This window comes from Spermophilus citellus, assembly GCF_964194105.1.
Source record: "Spermophilus citellus genome assembly, chromosome: 5".
In the NCBI taxonomy this organism is placed as follows: Eukaryota; Metazoa; Chordata; class Mammalia; order Rodentia; family Sciuridae; genus Spermophilus; species Spermophilus citellus.
The window spans coordinates 119,041,538-119,058,972 of record NC_138186.1 but is presented as its reverse complement, the minus strand read 5'-3'; the positions used below and the strand labels follow the sequence as shown (position 1 = coordinate 119,058,972).

The 17,435-nt window shown below is 42.3% G+C and overlaps 1 protein-coding gene across 2 annotated transcripts in view; it reads left to right on the top strand.

The window, feature by feature from the left end:
- Nucleotides 1-17,435, top strand: part of FYN (FYN proto-oncogene, Src family tyrosine kinase) — a 204,111-nt gene that overhangs the window by 146,460 nt on the left and 40,216 nt on the right. For both annotated transcript variants that reach the window (XM_081294884.1, XM_081294883.1), the window contains exons 4-7: nt 2,256-2,513; nt 6,686-6,782; nt 13,678-13,776; nt 16,464-16,567. In XM_081294884.1, coding sequence (XP_081151010.1) covers nt 2,267-2,513; nt 6,686-6,782; nt 13,678-13,776; nt 16,464-16,567 — 547 coding nt within the window. In that variant the 5' untranslated portion in view covers nt 2,256-2,266. The remainder of the gene's footprint in view (nt 1-2,255; nt 2,514-6,685; nt 6,783-13,677; nt 13,777-16,463; nt 16,568-17,435) is intronic.

The window sequence follows — 17,435 nt, the reverse complement described above, 5'->3', positions numbered from 1 at the left end:
TCCAAACAATGCCTAAATGTCCCTTGATGGGGAACCATGATGTAAATGATATGATTGTGGAATTCAGGTTTACACCCTCTAATTACAGGTCAATGAAATCCCTGGGGGTGGGGGGTGGGGGGAGCATTTGAGATAAGAATGGTTTCTGTCTGGTCTTTATAGAAGCTTAAAGCAACTTTCCACCATGAAAGAGTTAATATAGAGTGAGCAAGATATTTATCAGTCTGATGAAGCAATATCAACAACAAATGATGGAAGGCCTTCAGTAAATCATGCCTTGGAGATATTTTGCATTTCCTGTTGAAAACTTGTTAAAATCATTCATTTACCGTAAGTTAAAAAGCATGTTGGATACAGTAGACTATAAGTTAATCTCAAATGATTTATTAGGAAATATGTTCCAGATTTGGTGACCTCAGCTCCAGCAGTAGGCGGCTCATTTGCAAACATTCCCATTCTCAAGAACTGACTCTCGATTTAATAAGTATTTATTGAAACTTGTACTTTGCAAGGGCTTCAGAATGATCTAACATTTGCTTCTGTGACCTGCTCCAGCAGAACAGTAGTGCTCAGAATGGTGCCCTTGGGAATCTCCCCGTCCTATGTGGCAGCCCCCACATTGGTTTGCAAGATAAAATAGAAAAACTTCATAGCCCCAATTTTTTCCTGTCCTGTGCCAGCTCTGCCCTCCCCAGTGGCTGCATGTTATTACACATGATGTCATGCATTTCTCATTTGACTCTGTGGTCCCAAATGGGCTGCTTCTCGGAGTTTTCGCAAGGACATTCACTGCAATTTCTACCTACCCATCTGTCTACAGTTCGAAGTGGACCATTTAACCACCTTACTTTATTTTTTGGAATTTTCTTCACTTCTCACATACATGCCAGTAAGTTAGAAAATGTAGGGCACACTGCTGATAAGTCACTGTAAGAAGGATTGGCCTTGAGGCAAAAAGTGAAAGAGAAATATAATGAGCTACAGAATCTTTACTTATTTGGTTATGATTCATTGAGCATGTACTGTGTGCCAGGCACGGGCAATATAGCAATGAGGGGAATGGACAGGGCCCTGCTTTCCTGGAACTGGCAGTCCACTGGGCAATGGAACAAGTGAACAGGCCATATTTTAATATCACACCATAGGTGCCATGATGAGGGAAATCAAGACGCCATGGGAACACTTAGGAAAAACACTATCCTAGCCTGGGGGAAGGGGGGTGGATCAGAGAAGGTTATGCAGAGGAAGTGATGCATTTACTGGGAATAAAAGATTCCCTGCATATCCAAGAGGAGGGAGAAAGAGTGTTCAAGGCCGAGTTCTGAGGCCTGAAGGTAAGTGGGGGGGAAAGAATGGAATCTTTGAGGAACTGAAATATTAGTCATGTTTGATTAGAAGCATGTGAGACAGGAAGAGCGAAAATAAACAAGGAGGAAGGAACAAGGATGCTTCTCCAGATTCTGACTTGAGCAAGCTGGTCTTTGGAAGTACCATTTCCTAGGATGGGGATGCTTGGAGAAATGGGTTTGAGGCGGGTGGGATGACAGTGACTCAAGTTTTTAATCCACCACTAGCTCTAGAACATAGGAGTGAGTTTTTTTTTTTTAATATTTTTGAAGAATGTCAAAAGCTAATGGAAATTTGAAAAGTTAATTAGCAGCTTTAAATGATTGTATTACTGAGGGCTATCTTAGGCCTCTTAGGTTCTGGCAATTTTATTTCCCATTCAGTAACTAGTTCTTCATTTTGATTCTTGTTATCCTTTTGTGCTTGAAGAATGGGTACCCGTGAGTGAAGAGGTCTGATGAGTTTTAGGGACCCTATTCTGGCTTTTCCAGTACACCCAGGCCCTCTTTACAATTTCCTTTGCCATGATGGAAGTTTTTATTCTAGAATTGTTTATGGAGCATACATCATTTTAAAGATAACCTGAGAAAAGCATAATGAGAATCATTTGTGTGTAATATTACAAAATTTGAGGTGCGCAGGCCTCATTTGAGGAACATTGCTACATGGTGAACACCATCCCTGTGCTGATCCTGTCTTCCAGGGGACATGGGGAACAAGTGAGATTGTGAATTAGGGACTGAGATTCCCGCTCACCATCAATCCCAGCTACTGCTTTTCTTCATGTCCTCCATAGGCCTAAAATATCCAAGGACGAGGCTGATAAATTATTCCTCTGTAGCATTAAAGCAACCCAGCAACGAAGGAGCATCCAAGTTCATGCATCTCCTTCCTGGTTCTTTTTCCAGGAATTTAGATAATGGGCTGTGTGCAATGTAAGGATAAAGAAGCAACAAAACTGACAGAGGAGAGGGATGGCAGCCTGAACCAGAGCTCCGGGTACCGCTATGGCACAGACCCCACTCCTCAGCACTACCCCAGCTTCGGCGTGACCTCCATCCCCAACTACAACAACTTCCATGCAGCCGGGGGCCAAGGACTCACTGTCTTTGGGGGTGTGAACTCTTCGTCTCACACTGGGACCTTGCGTACGAGAGGAGGAACAGGTAAGCACCTACTGGGAGGGAGGGGGACAGCTGTCCTTAATTCTTTTGGCAACTGAACATACGTGTCCCAGTCAGCTCCATTGGACTAACACTGAAGACTCAGGTCAGTTTCCACCTACCCTCTACCAGATGAAGAGCTGTTATTAAAAAACCAAAGCTTGATGTACACATCAAAATGCCTGATTACCGGAGGGCGCGGGATCCCATGTTGCTGCTCTGTAGGATTCTGCATGAGTGAGTTAGTGAGCTATGGCATTCTAGGCCCTGTAGCCAAGGGCTGTCAACCCTGGCTAGCCCAGAAGAGCCAGGGAAGCTTTTTCATAGTACAGTTGCCTAAGCGCCACCCCAGATCTTGGGAATCAGAAACTCCAGGAGTGTGTCTGTGTGTATCTTGAATTCTCCAGAAATGAATCCACTTCCTCCCACCTCCCTCCACCGCTTCTGGTGGGATGCACCTTCTTCCTCATCTTCCTGATCTCATTTCCTGGGCAGATGGGGTCATTTGGCAGCATGATATTTGATCATTCATCTCAATTCTATGATATTTCCATTATCTTCTGTATGACTGAGATTATCAACCCTCAAGTTTTTCCATGTATTTTTTTTATTCTGTGGTTTGTGTGTGTGTGTGTGTTTTAAAGACAAGCCTTATGTATCCTTAAGAGACAATTCTTTCTCCCCCACCCCTCTCTCTCTCTCTCTCTTAAGTTTCTTTGTCTTTCACACAGCTATATGATACTGCCATGTGTACTTGCTGACTTAGCTAATACTTTATAAAATATCTGGCTCACATTCTCAAACATATGTTTTCCAAAATATTTGTAAGTTATCTCATGCATCCTTAGCCTTCCAGATCTTTTCCCAGTATATGAACCATGGTAACTAGATACATGACATTATTTGTTCCAAAATTGTTTTATTACAGAAGTTTAAAAGAATGCAGCATCTCCCAGCTCATCTGGGAGCAGATGTCTTTGCCTTATATAATGACTCATTGTGCTTTTTTATCAGGGGAGTTTCCACTAACAAGGCATTAGCAGGGCTTCTCTCCCACCCCACCCCACTGCACCCAATATGTGGTAGTGTAGTTATTTCAGGGCATCTGACCCAAAGCCTTTGGACAGTGTCTACTTCTCTTGCACTAGCATGTGATACTCTGCCCAACAGAAAAACATCTATGTTCACCCCTGTACTGCAGTGACTCTAGCTTTCCCTTTCCTCCAAGCCTTGTGTGGTACACTCACCCATCCCTCCTGTCTTCCCAGAAAGTCTCTAGAAAGAAGGGAAGAGTCGTGGACTGGCAGTCTAAAGCCCTATGTCTTTTGAGGATGCAGAAGAAAAGAAGAGTCAAAACTGCACCCAGCATGTACAGACCGACAGACAGACACATAGACAGAAAGACACATAACACACCTCTGCTGTAAGAAGCATGAGTGCTTTGCCAGTACAGACTTAATTCTGCCAACACAGGCACCATCCCTGAACACTCATTTATGAATCTGGACATGAACCCCTTAGTCTGCAGGTACCATTAAGTGCACAAGAAAGGGTTACTTGCTTCTCATATGTACGTGTATACTGCAGTCAGGGACGACCTTAGTCTAAGAGGCCATCTCATCTCTTCTCCCCAGACGTGGCAGATTTTCCTGCCTTGTATTAATTGGTTGTGCAGTCCTTTCTCCCAGTGCTACTTTTAGTCCCTTAAGGCCAAGAACAGTGTCTGCATTTCTCAGTAACCTCCTTCAATTCCCTCCTCAGTCCCTAGGATATTAAAAACCCTCAGTAAGAACTTGTCAACTGATGCAAGGAGAGAGTGGGAGGGTCCATCTCCATGGGCCTTCTTTGGCTTCCACACAGCAGAATGGCTTGGGTCTGTTGTTGTTGTTGTTGTTGTTTTTCCCTTTGTGTTTTAATTTCTGCATTATAGTTGTACATACAGATGGGATCTGTTGTTACATAGTCATACATGCACACAATATAACAATATAATTTGTCCAATATCTACCCCCAGCACTTCCCCCCTTCCTCCTGCCCTCCCACCCCTTGGTCTCTTTCCTCCATTGATCTCCCTTTGATTTCCATGAGATCCACCCCCATCTTTCTTTTTCTCTTTCCTCTCTAACTTTTGCATATGAGAAAACATATGTCTCCTGACCTTCTAAATTTGATTTATTTTGCTTAACATAATTGTCTCTAGTTTCATCTATTTTCCTGCAAATGACATAATTTCATTTTGCTCTAGTGGGTATATACACTACATTTTTTTTACCCATTCATCCGTTGATAGACACCTAGACTGGTTCCATAGTTTGGCTGTTATGTACTGTACTACTATAAATATGGGTCTTCATGTATCACTGTAGTATGATCTTGGCTCTGTTTTTAAATATATACTAAAGAGAATCTGTTAGTAGAGTATTAAATAAGAATAAGCATGAACTTAGAGGCACCCACATATTTGTTTGAAGCCACTCTCTTTTCTCGGCAAGCACTTTACCACTGAGCTACATCCAAAGCCCCCAAGCCATTCTCTTTTCTAAGCTTTTAAAGTAATCAGAACAAAGAAACCAGTTGCCCAGTAAGCCCTTCTCTGTATGGTCAGGCCATCTGAGTACCGACTCTCCAGCAGTTAGTCCCACTTGGGATGGGGTGGAAAGATAAGTCCTTCCACTCTCTCTGACTCTTGTAAGTCTCATGGACACATCTGTTCCCTTGGAACTACCTACACAGCAACATGGCAGCTTGGTGAAAGAGCAGGGAATGTGCCATCAGGCCATAGCAGGCACTTTGAAGTGTGTGGAGATCCAAATGAGAAAACAGGTCTCAGAGAAATGAAATGTTTTAGTTATCAATTCTTTAGTAAAATTATCACAAAATTTAGTAGCTTATAATAATACGCATTCATTATCTCATGGTTCTTGTGGATCAGGATCCAGGAATAATTTACCAGAGCCCCCTGCCTCAAGATCTCCCCCAGCTGCAGTCAGAGTGTGCTGGCCAGGCTGTAGTCAGCTCACAGTTCACCTGAAAATGATCTGCTTCTGAATTCATGTGGTGTGGTTATTGGCAGGTTCTGTTCTCCGGCTGCTAGCCAGTTCTTTGTCAACATGGTCTTGCCAACATGGCACCTGGCTTCATCAAAGTGTCCAAGCTGATATAGAAAGAGAGTCTTCTAGGAAGATGGTGTCACCATCTTCTCAACCCTCATCATTTAAAGGGCATCCCATCACCTTTGGGCATTCTCTTGGTTAGAAGCAAGTCAGTAGGTTCAGTCCACACTCAAGGGACAGGGATAGCACGAGGGCATGAGTACCAGTGGCAGGAGCCATTGAGAGCCAGTGAGTACCAGTGGCAGGAGCCATTAAGAGCCACCTTAGAATTCTGCCTATGGTATAAAGTAAGTCATGGGCCAGTGGGAGTCTGGACAATTTTTGCTGTTGTTAATAAACTTCTGCAAGGCAGAATGGGCCTCTTTGGGGAGCCTCTAGATGAGAAGACGTAGAATGGGTGAGTACTATAAGACCATGGGAGGAGAGGAGAGTGCAAGGAAGGAGGAGGCCAGGGAGAGAGCAGTGAGTATCAGCAATGGGGCCAGGCAGCTCAAATCTACAAAAGCAATTGCAGATGCCAAGGGCAGTGTACCCCTCATTGGAGTGAGCATTACAGAACCTAAGCCACAGAAAGAGTTTTCTGTTACACTCTACATGACTATTATGCCATAGTAAAGAGTGACCCAGTTTACCCATGACTATTATGCCATGGTAAAGAGTGACCCAGTTTACCCAGACTTAACTTGGGCTCCCAAATAGAGGAGAATGTGCATGAGAGAAACAGTGCCAGCCCTTGCTGCAGAGTCCTGCTCATCTGAACCATAATGCTGCTGCTGCCCTTGGACATGATGTTAGTATCTGTCTCTTCCCCAGGGCTCATTCAAAGGTATGCAGAGAGAAGTCCTCCAGCTCCAGGTTTTTGTCACATCAGATAATGATCCCCTACAACAACCAAGGCATAAATTTGATCCTGTGCCTCTGGTTTTCCCACATTAATTATAACACTTCATCACATTATTGGGACTGACTAAAGGTAGATTTTGAGAATGAGATTTGAGCAAAGACTTAATTTTTTAGCATTAATGTCCCCTTGTGTAATGATCTCTCTCCTTCTTTTATCAGGAGTGACACTATTTGTGGCTCTTTATGACTATGAAGCACGAACAGAAGATGACCTAAGTTTTCACAAAGGAGAAAAATTTCAAATATTGAACAGCTCGTAAGTTGGGGATGAAAGGGGAAAGCATGCATGCCTTTCAGATTGGGAAAGGGCTCTCGTGTGCAGCCTGTGCCTTGTCAAGTGCCAAAAAAGGTAAAAAGAATGACTGAGAAATTCACTAGTTCAAAGCTATGTAATTTGAGAAAAGAGCTGAAGGCACAGTTTAATGCTATATAATGCACTATGTTTATATTTCCTACATTTTTTCTTATATTTCACCACCATTTTTTAAAAGCATGCAGTTTGCTAAATTTTCACAAATGGAGCATGCCTGTGTAACCAGCTCCCATGTATGTTCAAGAGGCTTTCCAGAAGATGCAAGAGTAGCACAGTCCACGGTTTGGGGTGTGGGGTGTGGGTTTTAGTTTAAAGGTTGAAGGTCAGGCACTATAGTGCACATCTATAACCCCAGCAGCTTGGGAAACTGAGACAGGAGGATGGCAAGTTCAAAGCCAGCCTTAGCAATTTAGCAAGACCCTAATCAAATCAGCAATACCCTGTCTCTAAATAAAATACAAAAAAAAAAAAGGGCTGGGGGTGTGGCTTAGTGGCTGAGTGTCCCTGGATTCAATTCCTGGTAGGAAAAAAAAAGAAAAAGGTTGTAGAAGCAGCAGCATTACCTTCCACTGTCCCTGGCACTTCTCTCTCAAATGGTTGGCACATGACTTGGCCACCCACATAACATACTCTCTATCATGAGATTTTCTACACATTTCGGATGTCATACTAGCGAAGCCCTCACTTAGGGCCAGCAACAAGTTCCTTCTGTTTTCACAACTGCAAAACAGTCCAATGGGTAGGGCCCATGGAGGTGTTCCCCCATAATGAAAATCTTTGTGAGGCAAAAGAAGCAACAATTCCACCCTCTCAGTGAATGACTACAAGGCAGGCTTTTAAAATGTGGCTCCTAGGAACAATGGTTAAGCAGGGAGTGAGGAAAGTTAAGAGTGACACTTACTTCTCAAATTTGACCCTTAATACTTCTATAAGCAAGAGTAAATATGGGTCCCATTTTCCTAGGGTTTTTAAATATTATCTCTATTAGCTCAAGGCAGTGTGCACAGATGAGAGCCCTCCAGAAAATTCCAGTCTCCTTAGAATATAGTGGTGTCCCTCATCAGCAAGCCAGGTACCCCAAGTATTCCCATGAGCTCTCTCCAGTGGTTAGGAAAGATTGCCACCTGGGGGCCAAGGGGTGGGTACACCAGGAGCTTATCCCATGCCACCATGTCTGGTTGCTTTTGCATCTTCTCTGCTCTCTGAGCAAGCTGGATTTTGTGGTGGTAGAAGGACTTAAAGCCTGGCTCCTCAGCTTTTCCAAAAGATGAGCATGGGGAGGTGAGAGGGAACCATGCTCACACCACACCTCCCCTTAGACCTGGACACTCCCTTTAGACCTCCTTGGGAAAACTCACCCCTCCCTTAGATGTGCCCCAGTTCTCAGGACTATACACTAATAACACGCCACCTTTCAACAGCAAGAACTGAGTCCCTCCATGAGAGGCCAATAGCTCTTATCTGGACATCAGAAGACACTGTCTACATAGCCAGTTGCCACAGGGTTTTTAAAAATTACTATTATTGTCATCATTCACAAAGGTGTGGATGCATTTGTTTGTTTTTTACTTAATGATATACATGCAGAAAAGTACACAGATGGACAATGTACTTGGCAATAGTTGTACAACAGGGTGAATGTGCTCACTGGCACATAATTTTACACTTAAAATGGTTCAAGGAATATATTTTATGTTTCCTACATTTTTTCTTATATTTCACTGCCATTTCTTAAAAGCATGCAGTTTGCTGAATTTTCACAAGTGGAGCATGCCTGTGTAACCAGCTCCCAGGTCAGGAATATTACCTGCCCCTCCTCCCCCACAGAAGACCTCCTCCTGTAGCCACAGGAATTTGTTTAAAATAGTAAACAGCTGCCATTTATTGAAGGCACCTTATGTGCAGGCCATGTGCTGAGCTACAAATGCTCTCATTTATTCTTCAGAACAACTGTCTGAGGTATGTGTTATCGTCATCCTGAGATATCTGAGGAGTAGGAGGCCCAGGTTAGGGAACTGCCCAAATGCAGAAAGCTACTAGGTGGCAAAGCCTAGGCTGGGAGGGAGGTGGAGGCCACATCCTGAGTACAAGGTCAGGTGTGACCCTGGAAGGACCTAGATACCCCCACCAAAGGCAACTCAACCACCCAAGTTTCATGAAGGTTTAGAAAGTTGGCTGAGAGGTGAAGAGGAGGGAATTTGGACTTAATTTCTTCTGGTTTCTGATTTTTTATTGTTAGTTTGATTCTCAGATGAATGCTTCTTGTCAAAATCTATTAACTTTAAATTCTGAAATACGCATCATTTCCCCTCCCCGGTTTATACAATATTCCCTAAATGGCAAGACTGATTACAAATTTAAAACTATTTGTAAATTTAAAAGGTAAGAACCAGAAGTAGCAGGAAGCACCAAGTTACACCCAGCTCTGCGGGCCAGGGGTTCTCCACAGTGCTCATGGGTCTGCATCAAGTTACAAGGGCACTTGCAAAGTCAGTCCCTATCAAAGTCAAATTCATGACTTCTTCTTTGTTAAAAATTTTAAATTGTAGATGGACACAATACCTTTATTTTATTTGTTTATATTTATGTGGTGCTGGGGATTGAACCCAGTGCCTCATGCATGCTAGGCAAGCACTCTACCACTGAGCCCCAGCCCCAGCCCACGACTTCTTCTTTGTTAATCCAGAAAGGATCTACTATATCATCAAACTGAATTTTGGAGAAACATTTAAGAGGTGGGGAGGAGTCCAGTCTGTATTTTGTGATTTTCATGCATGGCCTTTGATGTTACAGAGGCCTGTTGGTCTCTGACCCTGTTCTCCTAGAAGAAACCATTACAAAGGTTTTCTCCCCTTAATGTTTTTCCCTTTTACTAGTGAAACTCCTCATCCTACATGCCATTTAAATGCCCTTTTGCAAGGTTATGGAAAAGAAAAATAAGGTTTGAGTCAAGGGTAATAACAGGGAAGAGAAAATCATGAAGGAAAAACAAAGCCCTGACTGAGGCAGCCGGAGCACTCCTCCCCTGCAGGCCTCCTGCCTCTGGCCCCTCCCTTACAGAAGAGGGACGGGAGGCTCCCTGGACAGCTGCCATACTTCCCACTCCCTAGCCCTGTCAAGAGGCAGAGACTGGAGGCCACACAGTTTGGAATGTTGTTTTTGTTTTTTCATTTAGGGATTCTGCAATACTGGGGGTCAAACCCAGGGTCTCACTCACTCTAGGCAGGTGTTCTACCACTGAGCCACACTCCCAGCCCAGGTTTGTCTGACAATGCAGCGCCCACCATAGGATGGGTGTGTGCAGATGTGCCCAGAAGCAGAGGCACTGCTGCCCAGCAGGGGCAGGGGCACTTTACTGACCTGTTGTTAAAGCTCCGTGTGGTGTGTCGGGACATTATTGAACTTGAACCTATTTAGCAAAATACTTAAGTGCATCCATTTTATTCCCTTTTTTCACATTTCATGACCAGTGATATACCCAGTGATATCTCAAAACAATGACTCTTTAAAATATGTATAATATTTTACACAGAGTGAAGTAGTGGTCATTGCCTAGGGCCTCTTTACCAGTGTTTTATGTAGTAATCAGAAGAAATCCTGGTTTAGAGCCACTCCACCCAAACATTTGATAAAATTATTATGTCCTCTGAAAGCAAGATGGGGAATGACCAAATTTAGAAAGAATCCAGCATTTGTAATAAAAATACTCAATGGCTGGGCAGATCCCACTGACTGCTGTTGGCAAATACCAATTCCTGACTCCATCAGGGCTCCAAGGTACCTGGGCTCCCAGATCCTAGGACAAGTCCTGTTAGCATCTTTGGGGATTGGGGAATAGACTCTTTTAATAAATCCTTAAACCAGAGGAATTGGTGGGTTGTTATAAAAAGTTAGAAGCCAGCACCAGGTTTAAGTAATACATTTGAATCAAAACAATATAACCATTAAAGAATAGCTCACCAAGTGTGAATAAATTGAAAAAAAAACTGAACTGTAAAAATAGTTTAAAGAAGTGCAGCTTTAATAATGCCAGTTGCCCAAAATAACCCAATTAAAGAAATAAAAATACTGTGTGAGAGATCCTGTTCTCCTAAATCAAATGCAATTTGTGGAGTGTATTATTTATTTGTAGGTGAATTGTATTTATTCACATAACTCCTGATAGACATTACTGAATCTGTACCAGACCCTTTGGGCCCAATGTGAATAATCATGAAGCAAATGTAATAAAAAATGTGAGGCTCGTTTCATATACATTGAGTCTTGTCACCTCATGGTGGTGAAAGTGACCCTAATGGTCTAGAAACAGAGAAATCAAAGATGGTATCTTTCTTCTGAGTAACTGAAAGCCCTTGTGAGATTAATGGGGTCACATAAGGAAGTCATAAATTCTTCATATATGGCTTTCAAATGAGCCAATAGTTGGATTCTAATCTATTCTAAACTATTTAGGTGCCTAGACCAAAATGAGATAGTTAATGCTGAATCTGATTTGGAAATTACTTCATTATTGCCAAATCACCTGAATAAGACTGGGCTTCTCCCAGTTTGCAGTGAAATATATTGGCTTCCTGCACCCATTGACATTCCCACATAACCCTGATATTGATGCTAGCTTTTTTTCCCCCTTAATTTAATACTATTAGAACTAACCTGATGAAAGTTGTGGTGTATTGAAAAATAAGCCTGTGCTACAAGCACTTAATTTTTTCCTCGCCATTTTGGAGCATTTCCCAGGTTGAAAAATGGGGGTGGGGGGAGGCAGGGGCGGGGATGATGGGTGTTGTTTGTTTTTTGTGATGAAATGTCTCCATCTAGTGGAATTTCAGAGCAGTATACGTTGTCACTATATTAGAAGGAAGACTATCTCCAGAAGCCATTTCTTTATCCATCCAATATTGAAAGAAGAAAATAAATTTCTGCATATGTTCTTAGGTGATAGGCTTATAACTGTATACATTCAAAGACAGGTATACATCACACAGAGAAGTTGCATGGTGTAGAGTCCACACACTTGGTAATAATCTTCAATTCTTCAGTTGGGCAGTGAGTTCACATATTCTTTGATATGTATAAAAATTTCATAATAAAAATCTGGACATGAGCTGGTTATAACTTTAAAGGAGTTTCTGGATGTGAGAACCACAGTCTCCTTCTTTTGATTCATCTATGTGTTTAATAGGGTTTAAAAAGAGAGATTGAGAAACTAATTAAAAGATTCGTTTTAGAAATCCTTGGCAGCACCCTGGTTTTCCATGAGCTGTTCTATAATTTATGCAAACACTTTCCCACATCTGTACCTGGCTTGGCTTGTGTTTAGGGGTTCATCTTTAGAGAACACTGAAGGAAGACTCGGGTCTAATATGGAGGTTGGTTAGTTTCTACCTAAGTCAGTCTGGGGAAGATCTTTACCGCAGCTCAAAGCCAAAACATGTTCTTTCCTGAGAGCTTTGACACAAAGCCCAGCCAAAAGTTAAAAAAAAAAAAAAAAAAGACCTACGGTTTCTCTTGCTGTCTTCAAGGACCAAAAAAAGATGAAGAGAAGGTGCTGGACCTCTGATGGTCAGTCTGAGAGGTCTGATGTACTCACAGGCAGTCATGTCCCCTTCTACCCTCACTTGCTTGACTGCTGGCTAGTGGGGGGACACTCTTCCAGTCCGAGATGCAGCCCACACACATGGCCTGTCACCCATGCATTGTTTATTCATTTTGCAGTACTAGGGATTGAATCCAGGGCCACTCTACCACTGGGCTACATACCCATCCCTTTTTACTTTTTATTTTGAGACAGGGTATCACTAAGACACCCAGGCTGACCTCGAACTTGGGATCGTCCTACCTCAGCCTCCTGAGCTACTGCGATTACAGGCGTAGCCACACCCAGCTCACCTACTGTTAATGGGAAGAGGCACACTCCATCCCTGTTCTTAGTCTCCTGTAAACCTGTGTGAATTTAAGCATATGAACTTAAACTGTTTCATTTACTCAGTGACTCTAAGCTAATAGTACTGTCCTCTGAGAGCTCCTAGAATATCAGTTTGTTCCCCGCAATGGTGAAAAACAAACTGATATGACTAAAATCTCACTCCCTAGAAGTATTGCACTTTGCCTGCATGTGCCCACGGCTGCGTCCAGCAGCCCTCACCCACCCAGGACCGTGAATATTTGATGGAATAACCTAAAACTGAAAATGCCTGGGGAAGACCTGTTCTGTTGCAGTCTTGATCATTCTATGTGTAGAAAGATGCATCTCCTCATTTCCTAGAGGGTGGGCAAGACAGGTATCCAGAGCACGCATGGAGCAGAGATGAGACCTCCTCATAGTCTTCCCTCCCCAGACCATCCGCAGCTGAAATGCTTTTCTAGAGTGGGCTGAGGCTGGGTTCCCTTCCCTCTCTCCAGCTGTGTCTCTTCACAGGCAAAATGTGCCCCCCCGACACACACACACACACAAAAGAGCCGTCTCATGACTAGATCCTACATTCATTTTTATTATATTTATTTTTCATTTTATTTATTTGTGTGTATGCCTGTGTGCTGGGGATTAACCCTAGGGCCTTGTACACTCTAGACAAGCTGAGCTTCACCCCTACCCCTGAGCCTTGCTTTCTTAATTCACAAATAAGGCAGGAGAACACAGGTTTCCACCCATAGGTGATTGAGATGGTAAACTATCACACTTTCAAGGGTAGGAGCTATGTTAGAGTTTAGAGAAAAGAAGTGAGGCTGGAGAAAGCGGGTGACACAAGGACTAGGTGATAGACTTCTTACATCATCAGGTCTACCTGCAAAACGTTGAAATGGGCAACATATTCACTTCCCTCTTTTTTCTTCACAGGGAAGGAGATTGGTGGGAAGCCCGTTCCTTGACAACTGGAGAGACGGGGTACATTCCCAGCAACTATGTGGCTCCAGTTGACTCTATCCAGGCAGAAGAGTATGTTTTGGTTTTTGTTTTATTTCACTTAACTACTTGCTTTAAAGAGTTGCCAGAATAAAATGCCATTGACTTTGTGCAGGATGGAGAAGAACAGGGATTAAGCCTTGAGAGAATATGGTAACACTTTATGCCCTGATTTTTGTCATAGCTACATAATACTTGTATTATTATTAAATTAATGTTTTCCTTTAAGCCTGCCCACTTTTTAGGTTACATCTATTTTGAAAGGAAACCTTATGTCTGTCCCCTAAATGAAAACCCACTATAACTCATAGATTTTTAAATAACCATAAAAAAGGACAAAATTCTAGCCACAGCATATATTATTGCCAGTAATATATGTTGGCCTATAGTCTGCTTCCTGGGACAGGGAGAGACAAGGAATTATTAAAGATTAAACCAAGATTTTTTTTTCTCCTCAATGTAATCAGAACTATTAAAAGAGTGCTGAAAAGATATACCTTCCATGCATCTCACATACAATATGTCCCATAGCTTGGGAGGATGATGGATTTAAAATATTTCTTTCCTTTGACTGGGATCTCAATTGTTTTCACTGATAGTAATGACCAATTATTGATAGTAAATGATGACAATTTTTGGCTTAAATAGTCCAACGGTCGCAGTTTAGGAAGATGGTCAGTAGGCTGAAGGTCAGTGGAAGGAGGGATGACTACTGTTCTTTCCTGACCTGTGGAGGTGAACAGGCAGTTGTGAAGGGGAGACCTGCCAGAGTGGCAGTGTGCCAACCATAGCTTCTGATCTGAAGGAAGGGAGGTGGGGCCATGATTGCTCACACAGGGAACTCGGCCTCCTCCCCAACACCTTGGGGACTTGCCTCACCAGAAAGGGAGTGGAGGAAAGTCAGTCACTGAGCCCAACCTTTGGCTCTGATATTTAATTTTGCCGTGGATTTGTTTAAGCACTGCAAGGAGGATTAAACTCTATACCCTAGCCAAATCCCCAATTGGATCGTTCTCTTGGCTTTAACTCCCTTGTATCTCTTCTACTAAGAAGATCTGTTTTGTTTTCCACTCTCAAATAGTCAGTGGTTCTGAGCTGTTGTTTTTTTTTTTTTTCCTCCTAATAAGTGTGTTTCATCATCGGTGAACAAAGGTATTTGTATTGAATTTTGATATTAGGGCAGATTTGCAAACATCTTTGTGTTCTTTCAGAATAAAAAGGACTACTGAAAGGTAGCGTTACTTTGATTTAACTGGGAACCTACTGGCTAAAGATTTAAGGTGTATTTCTAATGTCAGGTTTTTTAACATTTTGTTTTTAAAGAACAAATTTAGACAAAAAAAAAAGCTGTGGTTTTACATGTGCAATTAATTAGCATTATTTCAAAATACTACCGTTCGGGTGCAATCCATTGTTCTAACAAGTCCCTTTTGACCACTGTTTTACACATCATTTTAATTGGGTTATTGATAAAAACTCAGAAAGACATTTCTCAAAAATAATTGGTGTGATATTCTTCACACCAACTAGTGCTAGGTTAGGGATTGTCACCCACTTTGGTACCTCTGAAGTCACTGAGGAACTCACATGTGCTGTGTCTTACCTTCAGTGAAGCACTCTCATTCACAAAAGAATTTGACAATGAATATATAATAGCTGTATTCACGTATAATGAGCTGAAACTTCATTTTAAAAACTGGGTCCTTTCACAGTCAAATATTCGAAAAGTTATTCCTACGCACGGATTCCTGTGGAATGCACCAGAATTCTCCCTTGGGTTCTTGAAGCACCCGCCACTATTTCAGCACCTAGCGCTGACATGTGAACTAATTGCCAGGCAGCTCGAGGGCTTGCGAGTCCTGGGAGAAGAGAGAAGACAAGAAACTGAGGTCCTGACGTGCCTTGAGGTGGTGCCTCCTAAAGTGGCACAGAAGTGTCATTAATTGGTTCCCAGGGAGTATTAAAATGTCTACGTCACCAAGTCATCTTTAAGGACATGCTCCCTGTGCAGTCACTGTCCCTGCAGCTGTGCCAAAGGGGAGCTGTGCAGATCACAGACCAGATGTTCTGTGGACTCCTTCTTTCTACTTATCCAAGTCCTCACACCTGCTTTATAGGAAGAGAAAATCAAAATGAGTGTCCAAGGGCAGCAGTCATCTTAAATCAGGGGCAGACTTAACAATTTTTTTCGGAGTTCCTGTAGGTAGGAAGTTACTGGAAGTATCATACATTTTTATTCTTTATTCTTTCAAAGTGACTTTCTTAAAAAATAAAATAAAATCAAGCTTGATTAACAATCTTTCTATACACCAAGTCTGTGTTTTGTTATTTCCCAGGAGTTGTAATTATGCTCCAAAATCAAGGGTCTCATAACTGAGCGTGGGAAGCATCTCCTGCAGTTGCCATTTCAAAGCAAGGTCTTAGATTTCTCTTTCTATGCACGCAGGTGGCAGTTTTAACACAAGCCAGTTCCTGTCATCCTGGCGGGAAGGAAAACAAGTCACAATTCACAGCTGACTTTTTGAGAGTGAAAGAGATGGAGTAGAGATAGAATCAGGAATAGATTAAAAGAGAACTTCATAAAGCTAGAAAAATATATTATGGGGAAAGGCTAAGGGTATAATTGCAGGTGAGGGGCTTCATGGGGAAATAAAGACCACACTGTCCATCTTGTAGATGACCATCATTAAGTATGTTCTCTCCTTTGATTTCACTTAAAGGTGGTACTTTGGAAAACTTGGCCGAAAAGATGCTGAGCGACAGCTTTTGTCCTTTGGAAACCCAAGAGGTACCTTTCTTATCCGCGAGAGCGAAACCACCAAAGGTAAGATAACAAGTTGAAGAAGTTGGCTTGTCATTCAAATCTGCAGATTAGTCAGAGGGGATGATGTACAAGGATTTTAAAATGGCACAGATCCTCCCTGCCTTGTGAATGGAGTCCTGCTTTCAGTTTTTCCTCTAGGCCCTGGAACTGCAGACCGCTCCAAAAGAACTACAGAGGATCAGAATCAAGACTTCCTCCTGAAAGCAGGTGCTGGGCAGCTTTCTTGCTCCAGGCCCACAGATCACAGGGTTTCAGAAGTTTTTTAGAATTATGATATTTTTTTCCTCAGGTGCCAGTCATACAAGTTGTTTTTGACCTCTTCGTGGTTTTTTTTTTTTTTGCTTTTTATTTTTGTTATTTTTGGTTTTGTTTTTTAATAACTGAGGACTTCTCTTCCTTTTTATTATTTAACAACTCATTAGAACCCATAAGAGGAGATAGGTCAAGGGGGAAAAAAGTAGTGGCCTTCAGGTTTGGTCTTTTGGATACTGCTTATCTGTTCCTGTCAACTGCTGTGAAGCAGAACTTTGAAGCTCACTTCTAGAGAAACAGCCCTTCAATTTGTTTTATGCAGACTTTCCCTATCTTCTACCATACCTCATAGGAGAGGATCCCAGGGATGCAGGCTCGGCTGGGAGTCCTTGTTCTTCTCTTGATCTTGCCTAAGGGGTCTGCTCGGTATGAAACTACATACCAAATAGAGTATGTTAGAAAAGTATCCAGGAAGCTTCCAGGCTCCAGGGCAAAATCATTTTATTTGTTAGTATCTTTTGACATTTGCAGGACACCAAAAGTTGTCTTTCTCCTGTTACTTAGTGGAGATGTCATGTGTATGGACATATGTGTATGTTATGTTCCCTTAATAACT